The sequence below is a fragment of the Tamandua tetradactyla genome, chromosome 2 (assembly GCF_023851605.1).
Source record: "Tamandua tetradactyla isolate mTamTet1 chromosome 2, mTamTet1.pri, whole genome shotgun sequence".
Lineage (NCBI taxonomy): Eukaryota > Metazoa > Chordata > Mammalia > Pilosa > Myrmecophagidae > Tamandua > Tamandua tetradactyla.
The window spans coordinates 53,019,233-53,042,885 of NC_135328.1; the positions used below are offsets into that span (position 1 = coordinate 53,019,233).

At 39.8% G+C, this 23,653-nt stretch overlaps 1 protein-coding gene across 2 annotated transcripts in view; it reads left to right on the forward strand.

Moving 5' to 3' along the window:
* The window catches only part of GPR107 (G protein-coupled receptor 107), a 141,523-nt gene that overhangs the window by 84,619 nt on the left and 33,251 nt on the right, over positions 1 to 23,653 (forward strand). Inside the window, exons 13-17 of one of the 2 annotated variants that reach the window (XM_077147116.1) lie at positions 5,079 to 5,209; positions 5,865 to 5,908; positions 8,325 to 8,390; positions 20,512 to 20,561; positions 22,248 to 22,331. In XM_077147116.1, coding sequence (XP_077003231.1) covers positions 5,079 to 5,209; positions 5,865 to 5,908; positions 8,325 to 8,390; positions 20,512 to 20,561; positions 22,248 to 22,331 — 375 coding nt within the window. The remainder of the gene's footprint in view (positions 1 to 5,078; positions 5,210 to 5,864; positions 5,909 to 8,324; positions 8,391 to 20,511; positions 20,562 to 22,247; positions 22,332 to 23,653) is intronic. The other variant, XM_077147117.1, reaches the window with a different exon arrangement.

Sequence of the window (23,653 nt, forward strand, 5' to 3'; positions counted from 1 at the left end):
CAGACCTTAGATTTTACATTCCCATGGTTACATGAGATACCTTTGTAAATTGTATATCTACTGATATCTCCTGCTGATTTTGTTCTCTAAGAGAACCCTAGCTAATACAGCTTTGTACCAGGAGTGGTTCTTAAGAAGCAGAATCTTAAAAATGGGTTTTTATGATTGGTGTTCTACTCTGACTGGACTCAAAGGCACCAAGGACTCTGTTTCTTGTAATCAGAATGACAGTACTAACCCGTGGGGTGAGTTGCCAAAAGAGATAGTTAAAATATCACCATTGGATTCTTCTGATGCTTCACTTGTACAAATCCAGGCTCTGGAGGATAATGTTTTTGACACCTCTACGGAGTTTTGTGGAAATAGGAGGTATAGAAATGTTGGCTGCTTGTTGTTAGATACACTGGATACGTTAATGAGGGAAAGGGATGAGCTGGAGGCTTCAGATGAGAAGCTTACACTGTACGACAGATGTGAACGTTTCTGTGAGTGCCCCGAAGGTAAATTTTATTTTCTGTAGCTGCAGACTCAGAATCTTATTGTCAGTAGCAACTTTACAATGTAAACTGAAATCTCAATCTTGCATGGTGTCTGCCGTTAAAGTGAGGGCACTGATTGGAAAAGAGTGGAACTCTGAAAAATGGGATGGCGACATAGGCATTGGTAATGATGTCGGTAGAGTGGTGGAAACCTTAGGTCATGCTGAGTCTTTTCTAGATAACCCTGTAATAGTCTATCCTGAGGACATAGCTGCCCCACCTCCAGCCTACCCTGAGGAGTTGGCCACCCAGCCGCCACCTGAAGGGATTAGCTCTAGAATTCTTAATCATGTTTCGCCAGATGAAACTGCAAATGAATGCCCTGAAACAAATGGCTTGGAAGATACTTCTAATTCTTTTCATGACCTATCCCCACCACCCCTCATTTCTTCCACACCCATAACTAGACTAAAGTCCCAGTGGGCCCCAACAGAGTGTTACTCATGAGGAGATACTTTATACCCCAAAAGAACTGCATGAGTTTTCCAATTTGTATAGATAGAAATCAAAGGAATATGTGTGGCAATGGATTTTAAGGGTGTGGGATAATGGTGGAAGGAACATAAAACTGGATCAGGCTGAATTTATTGGTATGGGCCCACTAAGCAGAGATTCTGCATTCAGTGTTATAGCTCGATGGATTAGAAAAGGCATTAACAGTTTTGTTTGGATGGTTGGCTGAAACGTGGATCAAAAAGGTGGCCAACACTACCTGAAGTTAAAATGCAAGAACTGCCCTGGTATAATATAGATGAAGGCTTCCAATGTCTTAGACAGATTGGAATGATAGGGTGGATTTATCATGGAAATCCTACTGATACACCCCAGGAATGTCCAGAGGATGCACCTTTTACCAGAACTGTGAGAAATAAATTTGTGAGACTAGCACCATCATCCCTGAAGGGGTTTGTAGTTGCCCTTCTCTGTAGGTCAGATATCACGGTAGGAACTGCTGTCACTGAGCTGGAATCCTTAAACACAGTAGGGATGAAATAGAAGCCAGGTGGCAGCACTTAACTGCCAAAGACAAGGTGGACATGGCTATCATAATGGACTACAGACTCAAAGTACGAGTCAAAGTAATCTGACTCACAGGCACTTGTGGTGTTGGCTAGGAGATCATGGGGTACCTAGAAGTACAATAGATGGGCTGTCTGCTAAATTCTTGTTTGAGCTATATAAGCAAAAGAGTTCTAGGTCAAGTGAACAGAAGTCTAACTTGAATTACAAAAACAGAGAGTCATGGCCCCTTAATCAATTTCCAGACTTGAGACAGTTTACAGACCCAGAGCCCCTTGAATGAAGGTGAGGCCAGGTCCCTTTCGGGGAGGACCCTCTTACACTGCCACAAATTTATACTGTTAATCTTCCTCCAAGTCTTCCCCAAGGAGACCGATGGCATTTTACCAGGGTAACTGTGCATTGGGGAAAAGGAAGTGATCAGATATTTCCGGGATTATTAGACATTGGTTTAGAAATGACATTAATTTCAGGGGACCCAAAATGTCACTCTGGTCCACCTGTCAGAGTAGGGGCCTATGGAGGTCAAGTGATCAATGGATTTTTAGCTCAGGTCCATCTCATAATAGGTCCAGTGGGCCCCCAGACCCATTCTGTAGTTATTTCCCCAGTTCCAGAATGCATAATGGGAATAGACATACTGAACAACTGACAGAATCCCCACATTGGCTCTCTGACTCATGGAGCGAGGGCTATTATGATAGGAAAGGCCCAAGTGGAAGATACTAGAATTGTCCCTACCTAACAAAATAGTAAATCAAAAGCAATACCAGATTCCTGGAGGGATTGCAGAGATTTCTGCCACTCTTAAGGACTTGAAGGATTGTCCTATTTGGCCTATACAGAAAACAGACAGGTCTGGAAGAATGACAGTTGATTATTATAAGCTCATCCAGGTGGTAACTCCAATTGCAGCTGCTGTTCCGGATGTGGTATCATTGCTTGAGCAAATCAGTACGTCCCCTGGTACCTGGTATGCAGCTATTAATCTGGCAAATGCTTTTTTCTCAATAGCTGTTAGTAAGGACCACCAGAAACAGTTTGCTTTCAGCTGACAAGGTCAGCAGTATACTTTTTGCTGTCCTATCTCAGGGTATATCAGCTATCTAGCCCTATGTCATAACTTTGTCCACAGGGACTTTGATAGTTTTTCCCTCCTACAAGACTTCACACTGGTCCATTGTATTGATGATATCATGTTGATTGGACCTGGTGAGTAAGAAGTAGCAACTACTCTAAACTTATTAGTAAGGCATTTGCATGTCAGAGGATAGGAGATAAATCCAACAAAAAATACAGGGGCCTTCTGCCTCATTGAAATTTCTAGGTGTCCGGTGGTGTGCGGCATGTTGAGACATCCCTTCTAAGGTGAAAGATAAGTTGCTGCATCTGCCCCCTCCTACTGCCAAAAAAGAGGTATAACGCCTAATTAGTCTCTTTGGATTTTGGTGACAACATATTCCTCATTTGGGTGTGATACTCTGGCCCATTTATCGAGTGACCAGAAAAGCAGCTAATTTTGAGTGGGACCTGAACAAGAGGAGGCTCTGCGACAGGTCCAGGCTCCTGTACAAGCTGCTCTGCCACTTGGACCATATGATCTAGCAGATCCAATGGTGCTGGAAATGTCAGTGGCAAATAGAGATGCTGTCTGGAGCCTTTGGCAGGCCCCTACAAGAGAATCACAATGCAGACCCTTAGGATTTTGAAGCAGAGCCTTACCATCTGCTGCAGATAACTCTTCTCCTTTTGAGAAACAGCTTTTGGCCTGTTACTGGGCCTTAGTAGAGACTGAATTCTTACCCATGGTCACCAAGTTACCATGAGACCTGAGTTGCCTATCATGAGCTGGGTATTATCTGACCCACCACACCATAAAGTTGGGTGTGTGCAGCAGCTCTCCATCATAAAATGGAAATGGTTTATACAAGATAGGGCCAGAGCAGGTCCTGAAGGCACAAATAAGTTATATGAGAAAGTGGCCCAAATGCCCATGTCTGAACTCCTGCCACATTACTGTCCCTTTCCCAAACCAGAGCTGTGGCCTCTTGGGGAGTTCTTACAGTGAATTGACTGAGGAAGAGAAAACTCAGACCTGGTTTACAGATGGTTCTGCATGATATGCAGGTACCACCCGAAAGTTAACAGCTATAGCCCTACAACCCTTTCCAGGATGTCCATGAAGGACTGTGGTGAGGGGAAATCCTCCCAGTGGGCAAAACTTCATGCAGCGCACCTGGTTGTTCATTTTGCTTGGAGGGAGAACTGGCCAGAGGTGCGTCTGTATACTGACTCACGGGCTATTGGAGCATGGAAAGAGCATGATTGGAAAATTGGTGACAGAGGTCTGGGGAAGAGGTATGTGGATAGACCTTTCTGTGTGGGCTAAAAACTTGAAGATATTTGTGTCCCATATGAATGCGCACCAGAGGGTGACTTCAGCAGAGGATGGTTTGGGGTTTTTTTGCATGGGCAGGTACTGGGAATCAAACCCGGGTCTCCAGCATGGCAGGTGAGAACTCTGCCTGCTTAGCCACTGTGGCTCATCCCAGCAGAGGAAGGCTTTAATAATCAAGTGGGTAAGATGACCCGTTCTGTGGCTACCAGTCAGCCTCTTTCTCTAGCAACTCCTGTCATTGCCCAGTGGGCTCATGAACAAAGTGGTCATGGTGGTAGGGATGGAGGTTATGCATGGGCCCAGCAACATGGACTTCCACTCACCAAGGCTGACTTGACCAAGTGGTGGTGCCCAGTCATCTGGTTGGGCAAGTGCTGGCCTGTCTGTTGCTATGAGGACATTTCATGGACTCAAATCATGATTACATTGACTGCATCCACAGTTTATTACATTTGTAATTAGCTAAGGGGAGTGTCTTCTACAATGAGTGATGCTTAATCTAATCACTGGAAGGCTTTTGAAAAAGAGGATTCAGAAGAGACAGTCTCTCTTCCTGCTTCAGCTGGTGAGCCTCTCCTGTGGAGTTCATCCAGACCCTTCGTTGTCACCAGCTTCACAGCCTGCCCTATGGATTTTGGACTCTTCCGTTCCTATGGTTGTCCAGCCAGCCTCTCCTGAGAGTCATTGAGGACCTTCATTGGAATTACCAGTTTGTAGCCTGCCCTACAGATCTGTTATTCTACATTCCCACAGTTATATGAGACACTTTCATAAATTGTATATCTATGGATATCTCCTGCTGATTCTGTTTCTCTAAGAGAACCCTTGCTAATTCAGGGGCAGACCCCAAGATTGAGGGCTCAGCCTATTGATTTGGTTGTCCCCACACTATTATTAATACCTTATAATAGAGAGGTACATTTGCTCTATTTTATGCAAGAACTCACAGACTACTTGATAGGAGACCGGCAAAGTTCTGGAAGAACATATGGGAACAGACATAATGCTATGATCAAAGATTGGGGCCCTGTAGGCCCAAGTTATACACTCTTATTGGGGCTGCCGTTCTTGTTATGATCTATCCATGCTTTGGGGCCTCAGTATTTTCTTATATCCTATAGGTCCTGGCAAATATCGCCTACATTATTATAGAGTCCACTGAGGAAGGGACAACTGAATATGGCTTGTGGAAGGATTCTCTGTTTCTGGTTGACCTACTATGCTGTGGAGCCATCCTGTTCCCAGTGGTGTGGTGAGTAACCTGCAGGTAGGGAGGTCACATTTGGTACCACATGGCTTGCCTGTCAAACTCTACAATTATGCCAGCCATTCCCAAACTGATCCAAAGTACACAGGGCATCTGCTGGAAGCTGATATTTTTCAACAAAATTCTAAATCTCCAGTTAGTGAAATACCAAGTTTGCATGAAGCCGTATGTTTATAGTGTATATATTTAGACTTTAGGAGTTAGCCTGGTGACCTTCTTATAGGGTTGTGTTTTTAGTAGTTTGGGGATGTTGTGGGTATTGAATGTGGTGGATGGTGGTATGGTTGTGGGAATAAGAGATTGAATAGGAATCAGTAGTCTTAAATGATTGTTTTGTTTTCTTCTCATACACTGGCTCCTGCCAGACTTTTTGCCACAGAATTGGCCAACAGAGAACATCTTTCACACTCAGACTTGAGCACCATACATGGTTAAGTGTTGATTATCAAAGGTCCCTTTTTTTTTTTAAGTTAGGGAGCATGCTCTGAAATCATCTAGTCCAGCTCTTTCAGTTTATAATTTAGGAATTCAAGGCTCCAAAATATTTGTCTTTGCCCAGGATCTTACTTAGTAGAGCTAGAAATAGAGAGGAATGCAAATTTGCTAGCTAACCTTTTATTCTTCAAATGTTTATTTTTAGGTCAATTAGACATTTACAGGAAGCTTCAGCAACAGATGGAAAAGGCAAGTTCTCTTGTGCTTTTTTGTGCTACTCAGCTTTCCCTGAGTCCACATGCTTAAATGTTGCTAAGAGATGGAAGAAGAAGGACTGTTGGGTCTCAAGATGCTGTCTTCTTGGGAGGCCGGTCAGAGGAGTCCTAGGGGCTCACTGGCAAGAACATCAGGGGTTGTTTGGTGGAAAAGCAAATGTTGAATGTTATAGAGAACCTTTGTACAAGGAGACTTGGGGGTGAGTGCAGTTTATTAAGATGATTTATTTCACTTCCACTCACAAGCATGATTTTCACCTTCTCAAAATTGAATCAGAAAGAGAAGATCTTGTCTTGGAAGGACCAGGGAAAGATAACACTTCATTGTGAGAACAGGAGGTATTATGAATTAGAGATAGATATGTGTAAAGCATCCCTTCCTGCTGATTTAACACACTTTCAAAATAGATGTGTTGTTATTAATTTAAAATGAGACTCTGATGCCAGAAAGAACCTTTAAAACATTCTGATTTTTAAATAATTGTACCATTATAAACTTTTTGTATCGCCTTGATTTTTTGGCCTTGTATCCTAAGTCAGTAAAGAAGCCACAAAGAAAATGTTTTTTTGTGTTTCTATGTTTCTGAGGTCATTTGAATTATGTCCACAATCACAGACTGCTTTTCATATAGGAAATTTTGAAACCACCAGGGTTCAAGAAGCAGTGCTCTCTCAAACATCAGAGCTGCCTCTAAATCCACAAAATCAAATCAAATACCACAAAGTGCTAATGTTCATGTTCTTTTAAGGCAGATAATTGCCAATAATTTTTTTAAAAAATGTTTTTATTGAGAAATCTTCACATACATACAGTCCAACTGTATTATACAGTCAGTGCTCACAATATCATCACATAGTTACATATTCATCACCACGATCATTTTTAGAACATTTGTATCGTTCCAGGAAAAAAAAGAAATAAAATATGGCCAGTAATTTTCAGTTGCCAATAATTTTTAAAAGTTTCTTTTGTTGTTGTTTAAGTTTTTGTTACTGACCTTTTTTCTGATTATAAAAGTAATGTGGGGAAAAAAAGTAATGTGAGTTCATTTTAGAAAATTTGAAAAACATGTAGTGGTATGAATCTTACTTTCTGAACTTGATATACAATTAATATTACATTCTTTCTTTTTTTTTTTTTTTCATGGGCAGACACCGGAATACATTATTTCTTTGAGTTTAATTAAACCTGCTTTTCCATCTTTTACTCTAGGGTCAGGTGAAGTCCTAGGATTCTTATTTAAGAGTACAGTTTTCGGATGGAAATCCCTAGTTTGGGTGCACAATAGTTACCTCCAAGATTCCTGTTGTCAAGACGCACATGGTCTCTTGAGATCCAGTAGTTCTCTTGCTTCTAGGTAGCCTGGGGTCTGAGGATCTTGCCTATTGCCTAGGCTAGGAGCCCTCGGTAGTGTTCAGAGTCCCATCAGACTTCTTCAGTGACCACAGGCCCCACCCACAAAATGTGTTGGCTTTTGTTTCTATTCTAGTCCTGGAAAACAGTCTGTCTCTCTCTTTTTTTTCCTCTTTTCCTTCAAGGGCCTTGAATTCCCTTTTTCCCCCTCTTGTGTACCCTTTTGGATAAATCCTTTTTAGTAAATTTTAGCTAAAACACTTATGATAAGAAAGTTTTTGCTTTTAGCCTAGCTATACAGTTTCCTCTGAAACCAAGGGATGCAGAAGGCCTTTCTACCTTCTTGGAATGGGGTAAAGGAAAACTACAAAAAATAAAAACCAAATTAACATTTTACTACCCTGTGCAACCAGAAAAATCCAGTGTATAAAATAACACCCAGCCTCTGGGAATAACAAATATTATAACTAATACTCTTGCCCCTTTTCATGTATATTATGAAGAAAGATGACTTTATTATTTTTGCAATTTATGAATAGTTCTTTTTCTTATTTTAATGTCTTGAGATGAAGCATTTTGGATTTCCCATCTTTATGTACTTTTGTTTCTGAGTTAGTTTTTCTGGTTGTTTGGCTGAAAATATATCAAAATTCCTAGGGGCAAAGTTTTTCACTTGATAAGTTTTATCCACATTTTTCTTCTTGATGTCGTCTTTATACTTTTGTGGATTCTTTTAGCCCTTTCTCACTAATTCCCTTATCATTCTAATACCTCTGACTGCCTCTCTGCCTTCTCCACCTTGCTTTTAGAGACTTAGGGATGACTGGTAATTGTTAACTGGGTTCGTGATCATTCATTTACATCAGAAGTTAGTATTAGCTGAGAATCTTAGTAAGTACTCTGCCTTGGGCAGATAGTACAGCAGTGAAGCCCAAGATTCTTCCTCAGCATCTGCAGTAAAGAGAAACTATGGAACAGGAATGCTTTTGTCCTGGCCTGGGGCGCACTAGGCAATTTCTCCTTTTTTTCCCACCAGGTGGCAGCATGGGGCCTCTTCAACAGAGAACGAATATGAAAGGAGGAAGTCGCACGGGCACATCAGGTCTCACAGTTACCATTTTCAGGATGACATACTGTTAAGAAAGCACTCACCTCTCACCAGTGAATATTGCAAACACTTTGAAAGTGGGACAGAGTAGATTAGCATGGGTGTGTCTTTTTGATTCGTGATCTTAACTTTGACTAAATTGAGTTTAGGTTGTGGGATGTTTTTGAGCTAATCTACAAATATATATTTCCTGCTCTATTTTGAAGGTGTTTATGCTTGTGACACTTTAGAGTCAAGACAGCCGTGTTCTCACAGCCAAAGTCTTCTTTACAGAGAACTCTCAGGAATAGGCTCCATGTTGGCAAGCCAAACCTCAGATGTGACTGCAGTGTGATCGTGCATTGCTTTTCCATGCCAGAATGAATGGGAGGCAGTGCAGGAAAACTGGAGTGAGCACACTGCCGGCTTTCCTGGATCATTGTAGACCATCTGTGCTTCTCAGTTCACCCCTCCTGAAATTTCGCCCATCGTAGAGGTGACTGGAAAAGTAAAGGCCATGAGCAATAATGTTTTCTATTGGATTTGGAAAACTTTGCTGGATGTAGCCGAACATTCTGGTTCCTTTCTTAGGCTCATTATTCCACTGACTCATTGTATGACCTTGGACAACAAGTTGGACTTAAGAATATAATTTTTAGTTTAGCTACAGTCCTGACTGACTAATTGCCAATGATGAGAACTGTTGTTTATAGTTGCTTGTCCTGGATGAGTATAGCTTTCAGAAAATGGATTTTTTTTTTGTCTCAGGATTCCTTTTGACTGATTCCTGAGAGAAGTATAAAGGAAAACATTAAGGACAAAGCTGTCCATACAAAGCCATGTCTGTATCTCTTCTGTCACATGCTATTGCTTCTCTTGGTTCCTTGTCATTTAGATTCACTGCTGCGCTGTGTCTTCTAAGAGAAAGTTTAATTGAGTCTTGCCACATATATACCTACCTCTGGTTTCTCTGCCAAGGTTTATTGACTTCTGTGGCTGCTGAACCTACATCCCCTGTTGCCGTCTCTTTCTTCATTGTCATTACTTACAGGACTGGCTTGGCAGTATATACCATAAATTTAATTAGCAGAGTCTGCTTCTGATCATCCATTTTTTTCCCTTGGTTTCTGAGGAAAATTCAGAGCAAATATTCTGAGGAATCTTAGCTTTTATGTGAGCTTCAAAAGCATTTACAGAAATGACAGTTGGCTTTTTGCAGGGTTTATGGAATAATGGCTTTATTCTGAGCTACTGCCATGCTGTGAAAGTAACTGTGGCCATGAAAAGTATTTGTTGGGGCAGCAGTTTTCAGGGGAGTCCTTTGAGTTAAACGGTTTTTATAATAATACATTATTGGCCTTTTTCACTTTTGGCATTTGCACTCATGGTACAAAAGCAATGAAATGGCTGGCACCCTAGCACAAATCAAGGTAGTTGCACCAAACTGTAATAATGATTATTACATACTTCACTGCTACCTGCTTTCAGAAGGAGGGGAAAGCTCATTTCACTTAAGAATGGCCTTGATAAGATAGTAAAAACTATTAATGTTATTAAATCTCAACCCTTGGTTACATGCCTTTTAGTATTCTGTGTAAGGAATGGAAAGTATGCATAAGGCACTTCTGTTTCCTGAAGTACATGGTTGTCTTGAGGGAAAGTACTGTGTGCAACTGATTGTTTGAGTTGCAAGCTGAACTAACTGCTTTTTCCATGGAGTATCATTTTTACTTGAAAGAATGACTCACAGATAATGGTTAGTTACATTTGGGTTTTTGGTAGACATTTTCTTGAAAATGAATGAATTCAAACTGTCACTTCAAGGAAAGCAATTGACAGTATTTGTTGCCTTTGTGCTTTCAAGTGAAAATTAGAGTTTAAGAAAACTTGTATCCTCCATTGTGAGTTTGACAGTTTCCCAGTATTTAAAAGACTACTGAAATAAGCTGGGGTGATATTAACAAGTTGTTTTTAAAAATATTTTATAATAAAATGTTTCAGTATTTAGAAGATCTACGTAACTCAGTGAAACAGTGTTTTCTAAATGACCAATGCAGATGTTACATATTCATGCATGTGTGAAAGATCAAGGTGCAAGATGGACTGATGGATTTTAATGTACCAGAGTATAAAAAGTTCATTGATTCTTTATTAGTTTTCCCACTACAGTAATATTTTAAGAAACTAATTGTCAAGTTTTAGTGTAGGTTTAAATAATATCCATAATTATGTGAAAAGGCCTATATCTTAGGCCATATTTTCTCCATATACTTTAAACAGAACAATCTTTTGCGATATATTGAATGCAGAAGCAGATTTGAGAATTCAGCTGTTCTAAGACAGAAATTGATGAGATTTACCAAAATGTAGAACAGCTCCATTTTTCTCCACAAAATTATTTTGGAGTTATTTGTATTTTAAAAAATTATGTATTTCAATATATAATAGATTTATTTTTGTTATTTTTAAGTGAATTAATAAATATTTTTTAAAGTTTCTCAGTTTTAATTTCTCATATGGTAAATTTTGTTAGATCTAGTCCATAGAAACAAAAGTTCTTTGGAGTCCTTAATAAAAGTGTCAACAATGTCTTGATACAAAAAGTGTGGGAAGCATCATGTTAGGGAATAAGCTTCTTCTGTTTCTTATGGTCATGCTGACTGTATAAAAACAGTGAAAATTAATGGAAGTCTTCCTGCTTCTTTTTTCCTTTGCCTTTTGAGCTCATCTGAGACTTACTTGTCCAGATGCTCGTGGCTGTTTAAGATGTCCATTAAGTCTAGGCAACTCATGCCAAATAACTGTTTTGTTTGGCTGTGTTCAAATAAACAAACCTAACGAGAGACCTACAGGTGAGAAAGGAAGAGAAATAATCAGATGTGCGTCATGGCTGTGACATGTTTAGGTATTTATTTTCCATTCTTGGAACTGGTGGTGCTGCAGTCGTTGAGAATTATTATAAGGTAAAATCTGGAGATTCAGGACAGAAGCCTTAGGAGGGAGATGGGGAACAGGAGAATGAAAGGTACCTCCCAGCTGGACATTCTACTATGATTCTGTTTCTCCAGCATGTGGGGAGGATGCTAGAACTGGGTGCAGCCTGGTCAAGAATGATTCGTTGATTTCCTCCAACATGGCATTTTGCCATTGTCTGTACTGCTTTTGAGAAGGGTCTGTTGGGTTTCCACTTTGGAGCATTATTTCATGGTTAGGAGAGAAGAGACAGAAGAGATGAAACTCCTTTTATCTGGTTACTCAGAAACTTTTCTCCCTATATAGCTAGAACATAAGCCTGTAAATCCATACCTGTCCCAGAAGCCTGAAGTTGTACCATTAGAGGACTGTAAACAGTCTACTGCTATGGAAAGGGAGAATGTAGGCAGGCAAAGAGTACTTTCTCTTTGGGCAAATGGATGTATGTAACTTAAGAAGTTCCTGGGTCTCTCTTATGATACGAGGTGAAGTGGCCCTCAAAGTATTCTGTTCTGCACTTGGGCCCATCTCAACTGAGTGTGTGGCTGACCCTCTGACTCAGATGTTGTTCTCATGGCATCTGTGAATGCATTACACAGGGTGGGGTGGGTGTGGGAACCTGTGGACCCCAGAAACTAGGTGAGATTTTGTGCATGTGGGGAGAGGTTTTGTGGCTTTTAGTAAATTTTCAAAGAGGTCTGGGACCCTAGAAAGGTTTAAAAACTACTTCTAAATAGACTGTTGAGACGAGAAAATGGGAATATTAGACTGGCTTAATACAGTGGTTTTTAATTTTCTTTTGATTACCAGAAACCTTTTTATAGCTATTTGTTTCTCAACAAATCATCAACCTAATCATGGCTTCTGCTCAGCTTTTAAAAATAATCCATTGACCAGTGATACCACTCTGAGGCCTCCCATATCACTGGTGTTAGAAGCAGCCTTGTCATGGAGACATTGCCAGTTTTTTATTATGCCTTTAAATATTGGGAACCTAAAATACCTTGGGGGGGACCTCAGCTACTCATTGGGCCTGGTTAGTGGTCCTCCCTGGGTCTGCTTCCCTGGGTCTGCCAGGACTTGGCGGTAGTGTTAACATGTATTTGATTTCCTTGTCATGAGCCACTGATGAACCAACTCTTCTCATATGATTATGGCAGTCTTCTCAGGAGTCCTCTTCTCTTACTGAAGAGTTTTCTTGCTTTTGGCCTCCTTGTGTCATTGAGCAATGCAAAGTCTGACTTTCTTCCTCATCTGGCTCATTGCTGACTGTGAATCTGTGCAGTGGACAGCCAAAGGGAGCAGTATGTACCTCAGTGGAGCTTCACCCTCTGACATGATGCCTGACTGATGCAGCTCACAGCATTGCGACTACACACTGCAGGCTGGCCAAGAGCCAGAGGAGGCTGATAGGAGCAGGGTCTGAGATTGCAGGCCATTAGGACATTATTCTCTTGAGGTGCCTTTACCATGGTTCTAGAGTAGAAGTGAAGAGGAAGGTAAAAATTTAGTAGAATTGACAGCAGAAAGCTTTTACAGAGTTCCTCTTTCCTGGTGTGATATGTTCTTTAGCCACTCCGTTGAGCCATTTTGGTTTATTTCTTTTATGCATTTTTTCATTTAAGATATAATTTGCTTATAATAAGATGTACAACTCTCTGTTCAGTTCAATGACTTTATTCCTTCCTGAGTCATTTTTTAAAAAAAAAGCTTTATTGAAATGTAATTTACATGACAAGTTATGTGTTTAAAGTATATAATTCAGTGTTTTTTAGTATATTCACAGATTCTGCAGCTATCACCACAGCCAATTTTAGAACATTTCATCATCTCAAAAATGAACGCCAAACCCTTGAACTATCACCCTTTCCAGCCCTAAGCAGCCACTAATTGATTTTCTGTTTAGATTTCCTTCTGGACATTTCATGAATGGAGTTATAAATGTGAGGTCTTTTGAGACTGGCTTCTTTCACTTAACATAATATTGTCAAGGTTCATCCCTGTTGTAGCATGTATCAGTACTTCATTCCTTTTTATAGCCAAATAATGTACTATAGTGACTATTCCACATTTTATTTATCCAGTCATCAGTTGTCGGACATTTTAGTTGTTTCTACCTTTAGACATTTTAGTTGTCTGTTATGAATAATGCTGCTATAACCATTCTTGTACAGGTTTTTGTGTGGATGTATGTTTTCAGTTCTCTTGAGTATATATTTGAGTTATTTAATTAAATGACTATTGAAAGTGAATCACTTATTTCATGTAACACTTAACAGTTTGAGAATCAAAGAATTTCATTTTCTATATTGTTCTTGTCTCATCACAGCCTTTCTCCATATTTGATCCTGATACTGCTTTGTTAGATGGATTATTGGAATCTCCTCCTAGTTGGTGGCCAGAGGTTACCTTGTTAGCTAACTGCTCCCCAAAATTGATGCTTTCAGGTCATTGTGGTCTGTCTCAGTTCAGCTTGTGGCCTGCAGCCTCTGGTATCTTTTTCTGGTTACTGAAATGGGCTGTGCAGCCTGTGCAGACTGTGCTTGACTGACTGGCACGCACTCCCTTTCCCCCCAGGCAGAGTGAGCTTGAATACCCAACTTAAGAACACTGGGGAAATGCTAAAACTCTGAGTCTCATGCCAACCAGGCTTTGCCATCATCCTTATTTCTTTAATTTTTATGTTTGACTCAAAATTCCGTTTGAAGTATGCCAGGTAGGAAGCAGGGGGGAAAGGATAATGGGTAAGTATGAATGTTTTCAAGCCTTGAGGCTTTCCTTATACCTAGGGAAGCATCAAACATTGTTTTGGAAATTTTTCACCTTTTAAGTGGCTGTTTCAGGCCTTTGCTTCTGTGTGTCACATAAATCATGACAGCCTTAACTCCTTAAAATAAATTGCTGGCAACTCCTGGGCATTGTCTGGTATTTTGAACAATGCTTGCATTGCCTGAGCTGCCAGTGCATTATAAAACTATGAATTGCCTTTGTCTTATAGCAAAGTAGGTGTTTAGAGCTTGGTCCTTGGAGAGAGGTATACTGGTTTGAGTACTGACTTCACTGCTTTTAAGTAAATAACTTTGGCTGGTTACTTAACTTCTCCAGGCTTCAGTTCTTTATCTGTGAGACAGTGGTAACAATATTCTTCCCTCATAGAGGTTATGCTGAAGATCACTTAAGATGAAGCCTGAAACAGTCCCATTTGGCCCAGTGCCTCGCACAAAGTAATCACTCTATAAATGGTGACTATCAGTGCTATTGTTTTTATCATTGTAATGGTTACAAAATCATAGAAGTAAGTGGAGAAAGAAGGCGGAAATATATCTTCTTGACAGCCTACTTTTTAAAGAGGAAAGGTGAAAATCTATGGATACGACAGCATCTCTTCTAGATGGTGTGAATTAGCTCTTTTGCCCTTGGTTGAAAGAGACTAGTTAAGTATTTGAAAGGGCTGTGGCACTTCCTGCTTCAGTGGGCACTTGTTCTACTTTCATCAGTAAGAAGGACTTGCCAAAGTTGGGAGTCATGGTTATTTTCTTGAGAGTGAGTAGTAGGAAGAGTAGATTCCCAACAGAAGAGGTCAGCGTTGTGGGTGCTCCTAAAGCAAGTGTATATGAGTGACTACTCCCTCCCCCATCCATTTGCTTTCACTTCCTGGGAAGTTTTTCAAACTCCTTATTACCCAGGCTTGATTCCATAGGTCTGGGGTGGGGGGGGGGGGGGGCAGCTGGGACATCTTGTAAAGCCCTCCAGGTGATTTCTGGTGTTCTCCCCAATTAAGAAGTATTGCTGTGTAGAATTCTAGCTCATTTCCTTACCACTCCCCTTCCCCTCCCCCACATCTCCAAACTTATTCTCCAAATGAAGAGACCAATATCTGGAGAAGGAAGTGGTAGGCCAAAATCAGGCACACTGAGTTATGATGGTGCAGGGACCAGAATTCTGGTCTCCTGGCTCTCATCAAGCTCACTCTTTTACCATATTTGCTGTTCCTTGTGATGGGACCAGAAATAGCCAGCTCAGACTTGGTGAACCTTCATTCATTCCTCTGGGAGCCCCACTACTTCCTTGTCCAGTCAGCAGTTAACTGTTAGCATTCTTAACTCCAGGAAAGTCTTGTTTGGAAGAAAAGCAAAGCTTGGGATTCCAGGTTGAGACCTGCTGCATCACTCATCATCGTATAATGCTGGGGAAGTTTCAAGCTCCCCAGAGCTGGTTCATCTTCTGCTCAACGTCCTGACTCATTGTGTGCATATGGTAGCACTGTTTCCAAGGGAGCCCAGGGCTCTCTAGCAGTCCTCAGGTCACCATTTGTTCCAGCTTTACTGTATTCCTGCCAAATGTGGCAGCCACTCTGTAAACATTATATGCCAAATTTGGTATTGGACCTACCTATTGATTATTAGTACTATCCTATCAAACATTCACTGCTTCTTACTATGTGCTGTTTGCTTTCCATGCACTGTCTTGTTAATTCCTCCAACAACCTTAATGGTAGGTATTATTAGTCCTGTCTTACAGAGAGATTAGGTGTCTTATCTGAGGTCACATAGCTTGTAAGCCGCAGAATTAAAATTTGGACCCAAGATGATTAGATGTACAGGGACTGCACTTTTTTTCTTTTTCTTTTTTCTTAAATATTTTTATTGAGAAATTTTTACACACATAGAGTCCATCCATAGGTGGCTCACAATATCATCACTTAGTTGTGTATTTATCACCATGTTCATTTTTAAAACATTTGCATCACTCCAGAAAAAGAAATAAAACGAAAAAAATCCCATACCCCTTACCCCTCCCTCTCACTAACCACTAGTATTTCAATCTACTCAATTTTTTACTCTTTATTTCCTCCCCTTTTATTTATTTATTTTTATCCTTATTTGTGTACTCATCTGTTCATACCCTGGATAAAAGGAGCATCAGACACAAGGTTTTCACAGTTACACAGGGCCTACACTCTTAACCACTCTGCTGCCCTGTTTCTTACTGCGATATATAAGCTACCTCCCTGCCTTTACTGCCTGGGTTTGTGACTAGAACCAAAACAAGGGATGCCTCTTGGTAAAGCAAGAACAAACACTGTTTCATGTGGAACTTGGGAGCCTGGACCCTACAAGCACCAGTCTCATAAATGAATGTCTTACATGTAACTAGAAATGATATCTATCTATCATGATGGATGGGTTTGGGGAAGAGTCTTGAGCTCTACTTGATTATGGCTGCATTTCTTAGAGGCAGAATTCTGGTTGTTCACAAGATCTTTTTGCTAGTCATAACATGCCTTGGAATGGCAGGTACATGATGTGAATTTTTTTATAAATGCCATACAGTCTCAGTTCATAGCCTGCCTCTTTTCAGAGAGCATCTTAAAAGTCAGTCTGGAAGGTTGAGACATGGTGGTGCATGATATTAGGGTGACTCCAGATATAGCTTCTTTCGCTCCCTTGCCCACACACCCTAGGCTTTTGTTGTGTACTTCGTTAAGCCCTGTGGTGTTGACTCCTTTACTTTGTCTCGGTTAACTCCTGCCACCATCATTTCCTTCCCTGTGAAAGGGAGGGGACTCATCATACTTCACCTACAAAATTATTTCTGCTCTCCTCAACTTCTCTGCTCAAGATTTTTCCCCAAACCCATCCATCATGATAGATAGATATCATTTCTAGTTATATAAGACATTCATTTATGAGACTGGTGCTTGTAGGGTTCAGGCTCCCAAGTCCCACATGTAATAGTGTTTGCTCTTGCTTTACCAAGATGCATCCCTTATTCTAGTTCTAGTCACAAACCCAGGCAATAAAGGCAGGGAGGTAGCTTATATACTGCAGTAAGAAACAGAACAGCAGAGTGGTTAAGAGTGTAGGCCCTGTATAACTGAAAACCTTGTGTCTGATGCTCCTTTCCTCCCTCTCACCTAGCAAAAACCAAGTAGGATCAGTCTGTTCACTTCGCCTGTCCATATCTTGGTTGCTCTACATTGATAAGAGAAAAAATCTCACCACCTTTTATGGGTGCGGGGGGGTGTTTTAGTTTCATAGGTGTACTGTAACAAATTACCACCAACTTCATAGCTTAATACAACAGAAATTTATTCTCTCACTGTTCTAGAGGCTAGAAGTTCAAAATCAAGGCATTAGTAGGGCCATGCTTCCAGTGAAGACTCTAGAGAAAAACCTGTCTCTATGTCTTCCTAGCTTCTGTGGTTATCTACAATCCTAGGTGTTCCTTGGTTTTTCACTGTGTTATTCCAATTTCTACCTCCATCTTCACGTGGCCAACTTCCCTCTCTGTATCTGTGTCTCCAAATCTCTCTCTTTATAAAGTCATCAGTCATTGGATTTAGGACCCACCCTAATCCAGTATAACCTCGTCTTAATTATATCTGCAAAGACCCTATTTCCAAATAAGGTCGCATTCATAGGTCCTGGGGTTTAAGACTTTACCATACCTTTTTGGGTGACACAATTCAGCCCACCACGGGGGCCTCCACAAATTCAGTCTTTGCTTTCATGTGGGCTCTTACTCTCGTTCTCCATCTTTTTCCTACAGAGATTGTTCTAAAATGTAGAACAGATGATGACACTGTGCTACTTAAATGTGGTACATACATAAATGGAATATTATTCAGCTGCAAAAAGGAATGACATTCTCATACATGGATGAACCTTGAAAACATAATGCCGAGTGAAATAAGCCATACACAAAAGGACAGATATGGTATGATTCCATGAAGTATCTAGAATAAGCGAATTCATGAAAATAGAAGGTAGATTAGAGGTTAGCAGGGGCTGGTAGGAGGGTGGAGGGTAGAAATGGAGAGTTGTTGCTTAATGGGTACAAAGCTTTTTAGGATGATGAAAAAGTTTTAATATTGAGATGATGGTGATGGTAACTGAACATTGTGAATATAACTAATTCTACTGAATTGTACACATAAAATGGTTAAAATGGGAAATTTTGTGTTTAATATATATGTGAACACAGTTTAAAAATAGTTATAACCCCATGGAGGTTCCCTGGGGCACTCAGGATCAAGTCCAAATAACTTACATTACCAAAAAGTTCATGGTCATTTGCATTGTACTTAATTTTCAGCTTTACTTCTAACCCATACCTTTTCCTTAGCCTCTCCATGTCCAGCTGTCCTAAGTTGCTTTCCCTTAGCTGACACGTGATACTATCTCGCCTCTTAGCTTTCACGAACTTTCCACTTGGCCTCTCTCCAGTCTTACTCATTCCTGAGCTGCATCCAGGCTTATACTTAGGCATCATTTCCTTTGGGAAATCCTCTCTACTCCTTTCTCCCTGTTCTCCCCATCTGGGTTAGCAGGCCTTCCTTGAATGTGTCTGTTGCAGCCATGCTTTTCCTTGAGCTAGCACTTCTTGATTTTGTTGGTGGTTCTTGATGAAGGTAGGAGTTTCATTTTAGTAAAAAAAAATTCAGAAGAGATTTTTAAAATGTTTTTATTATATAAATGGTCTCATTTTTTTTCCTCACTTATTTACAAAGAAGAGAATTGAGTGTTCATAGTCAAGCAGTATTTAACTTGTTTAGAAAGGCCTCAGTTCCCATAAAGTAACTGGATTTATGGGGCAGAGTACAGTATGATCTGGCCACTTCTTTGACCATTGCTAATATGAGCAGAAATTGTATGTGCTTTGCTGTTCAACACAAAGGAAATACTGGTTCATAGAAGTGTGTGAAGTTTTAAGTTCTTAGTAATTGATTTATCCGATATTTCTCTTGTCCTCAGTGAAACCTTCCCCATCCATCTAGATTAGAAGGAGTATCCTGATTATATACTCATATCTTGTAGTATATTATGTTCACCTTTCATTAAATGAGTGTATAATAATTACTGGTGCAATACCTCTTTTTTCCCTATGAGACTGCAACCTCCCCTGGGGCAGAGACTGCATCCATCTATGTTACAGCTGTGTCACCTGGCACAGAGTATGGTATCAGTAAAATTTTGTTGACTGAGTAAAACAATGGATGATGACCAAAGAGATTTAGCTTAAAAAAATAATAAGACTACTGGAGAAATTACTAGATAAGAAAGCATTTGCTGACCTACCTACTTATTCAGTGTTTGCTTACTCAAATGTTTGTTTGTGTATATGAATCCTTTGCAACTCTACCTGTGGGTGTTTTATCTTCTCAGTTTTGGAAGTTAGAATTGCCCTGAAATTTTTTCTGAACCTCCCCTCATTATTGCCTTCAGTTTCTCAGAGGAGGTTCTTATAAATACTTACTATTAGGCGATAATCATCTTGAAGATAATTTAGGATTCAAGGAATTTCCCTTAGAATTATAAGCTTGATTGCCCTCCACTAATAATGAGCCAGAGAGGGGAAGAAGAGGAGATTCTTACCTTCACTACCGAGTCCCATTCTTAAACTGAATCAGTAATTAAATGCTATTAAGCAAAATTAATTTGCCCCCTGCAGGAATGTTTATGATGAATGAAAGGATTGCTAATTGGCGAGGGAGTGAGGCTACCCTCTGTGGTCATCAATATTTCATAACCATAGGCGGTATCAGGAAGTTAACTGTCCTGGCTCAGCTGAATTTGAGTGATCATGAAGACAGGACATCAACAGGGAGGTCATATTTAAAGGGCTTATTACAAAGCACTTAGTGAAAATCTAAGTGAAATTTGCAAAATGTACAGATGGGTTAACTGAATTCATGCCCTAAGATAGTGGGAGGCTACCGCAGATGGTGCTCTGGGACCATTATGAGACTGGTCCTTGTGGAGGTGCAGGTGGTGTGCTGGAAAATATTTAACATTGGCTCTCTGGGGGAAAAGTAAAGTCCTGATTAGTAGTGTTTGCCAGTTTCTGTAGTGTCAGTATCCTCCAATCATGACCAATTTCAAGCTGCTGAACCCAGGGTTGGGAGATGCACTGATTTGCTAGTGTGAGCTGGCTCTAGCCTACTGAAGCTGGAACCCAGCCTGCTGCTCCCAGAACTCCAGTTCTTCCTGGTAATTGGGGGAGATCCTGTCAAATGGTTATATTTTCAGAAATACAGACATGTCCCTGGACAGTATTCATCTGTGTTAGACTTGGTCTCTTGACTGCAAAGGTGCCTGAATGTGAGTTGCTTTTAAAATAAGTTAATGAACCTTTCATTTTTGTTCTTTCTTCTCCCTAGCTGCTATTAACTTAGCAAAGCTGAAACTTTTCAGACATTATTACGTCTTGGTGAGTAAAAAATCCTAAAGCTGTAAATAAGAAGAATTCAAGGAAAAAAAACAAATTAGCTTCCAAAGCATTGGTGAAACCATAAGGTGTTAAGCAACCTGCAAATTTCATTTTATAAAATCAGATTATGCTCGTAGGGAATGCTACTGGTCAGTGGGCCACATTTTGAGTACCACGGGCTGAGAGGTCAGGGAGATTGAGAAGAATCAGAAGAAGAATCTATAGTATAAGCATTTTCCCAGGTCATTAAAACTTTTTTAACTATTATTTTTAATGTTTGTATATTTCATAGAATGAATAGACCATATTTTGCTTAATCATCCTACTATTGTCATTTGAATTGCTTCTAATATTGTTAATACTAATGCAGTGATTTACACAAAAAAAGTGTCTATTTTTAAATAGGACACTAAATATCTGAGTTACTTTTTAGATTTTAGTTTTAGATGCTTAGAAAAGCAATACATGCTTTTAAAAAACATGTGGATTCTATAAACACAGCAAAAGCCTGGTCTTCTATCCTACTCTCTCCCTCCCCACAGGGTAATCACTGTTAACAGCTTAGTGATTATTTCTAGGCATATGCCATGCTAATATTAGCTATTTTTATTCATTTATAAAAATGGAATTATACCATAATATTCTTCCATTACTTCCCCTCCCCCCCACTTAAAATAATTAGAGTATATAGTTTCCTCATATAGAAAAAGGAAATAAGAATACTGACCTCACAGGAGAGGTTTGAGGATTTAAAGCAATAATACAAGTGAAGTTCTTAGCACAGTGTCTGCCTGGCAAAAGGGCAGTACATAGTAAAGGAGAATTTCCCTCCTTGAAAAGGAATTATCAGAATATAATGTTTACTTTTCTCTTCTTCCTTCAAATTTCCTTGCAGAAAACTGTTATGGTAAAAATATTTCCCTTAATAACAGAAAACTTGGGGCAGTTTTTGTAAAACCTGTAAACAGGCTGTGATGGATATGAAAAGCACAGCATCAAAGTCAGGACTTGCTATAAATTATTAGGCTCATGATTTCTTGGCATATATAATGTAGGGGTCTTTTAGAGTTTACTTTTTATCTCCTAAAAAAAATTTCCAAGTCTTTTCTCAACTATGGTTTTGGCATTAACTGTCATTTTAGACCGTTCATTTGCTTGAACAAATGTTAGAGGTATCAGTAGTAGTGAAGCCAGGGCAGCCAACCCTTTTTTTGATTTTTTTGTCTTGGCGTTTATGTCATTCACCAGCACAGGTACAGGAGACATCTCTCCCCTCAGATGTAGTGTCTATGAAGAGTAGTCTTCGATGGCCAGGTCAGGGCAGTTGGCCTTAATGCCCTGGAACTGAGCAGGCTCAGGTCCCAGTGAGCCGTGCATGCTTCTATGGCTGGCATGTTGAACCATTGTCCCAGTGAAGAGAAATTAGACATCCTACCTGCCTAGAGTACCTAGTATTATTTCTGCTGCTTTGAGTGTGTACCTGGAACGTTTATAGTATCTGCTGGTGACAGTAAAAGAATTTTTCCCTGTGTGGCTTTATTTTGCTATTACTATTGGAAAATGTTTCTCAAAGGCTGGGAATATGTTTTGTTTTTGTAGTTAATTTGTAAAAGCAAATTATTGGAAGAAAGTGGTACCGTAATTTCAGTATTGATTTTATTTCTTGTTTCTTTCTTCTGCACACAGATTGTATGTTACATATACTTCACAAGGATCATTGCATTTCTCCTCAAACTTGCTGTACCATTCCAGTGGAAGTGGCTCTATCAGGTATGCTGCCAAGAGGGGACAGTGCCAGAATTCTGAGATTGTAAAGTCTTGGGTGGAAGAATAATCACAAGTGTAAACTGAGGTATTATAATTTATCTGAGAGTAATCGGTAAAATATGCTTACGGATCTGATCTGCAATTAAGTTTATCTGTTTATCTAGGAAAGTTACTGGGTTACATGAGAAGTCTGGAAATAATTGCATTATTGATTTTAGTTTTTAGTCTTAAAAGTCTTTGGGCAGAAAAGCCTCAGGCAGAGAAATTAAGGTTTGTCCTATATTATTAAAATCTGGATGAGATTTGGTCTTTTCCTTCAGCGACAGGACTTAAATTGCTTTGAATCCAGAACTCCCTTCTACTTTGCCCATTACTATTTCAGTAACAAAATATCTTTGCAATATACCAGAATGCTTAATAACTAGAATAAATCACCAAATGATTTTGAGGCTTATTTTTTCTTGAACTCACTTTGTACTTTAGGCATTGATGGAATATGTGTGTATATATTGAGCTTTTAAAAGATACCGATGATGACACAGGTTAAAGCAAGAACTTTTTTTATATGTATATATTCATCATCATGATCAATTCTTAGAACATTTGCATCAATTCAGAAAAAGAAATAAAAAGAAAACAGAAAAAAATTCATACATACCATACCCCTTATACCTCCCTTTCATTTATCACTAGCATTTCAATCTAATAAATGTATTTTAACATTTGTTCCCCCTATTATTTATTTATTTTTAATCCATATGTTTTATTCATCTGTCCATACTGTAGATAAAAGGAGCATCAAACACAAGTTTTTCACAGTCACACAGTCACATTGTGAAAGCTATATCATTATACAATCATCTTCAAAAAACATGGCTACTGGAACACAGCTCTACAGTTTCAGGCACTTCGCTCCAGCCTCTCCATTACACCTTAACTAAAAAGGTGGTATCTATATAATACGTAAGAATACATATAACCTCTTGACTCTGTTTGGAATCTCTCAGCCATTCACACTTTATTTTTCTCATTTTGCTCTTCCCCTTTGGGTCAAGAAGGTTTACTCAATCCCTTGATGCTGAGTCCCAGCTCATTCTAGGGTTTCTGTCCCATGTTGCCAAGAATGTCCACACCCCTGGGAGTCATGTCCCATGTAGAGAGGGGAAGGGCAGTGAGTTTGCTTCTCGTATTGGCTGAGAGAGAGAGGCCACATCTGAGCATCAAAAGAGGTTCTCTGGGGGTGACTTGTAGGTCTAATTTTAAATAGGCTTAGCCTATCTTTTGTGGGGTTAAGTTACATATGAACGAACCCCAAGATTGAGGGC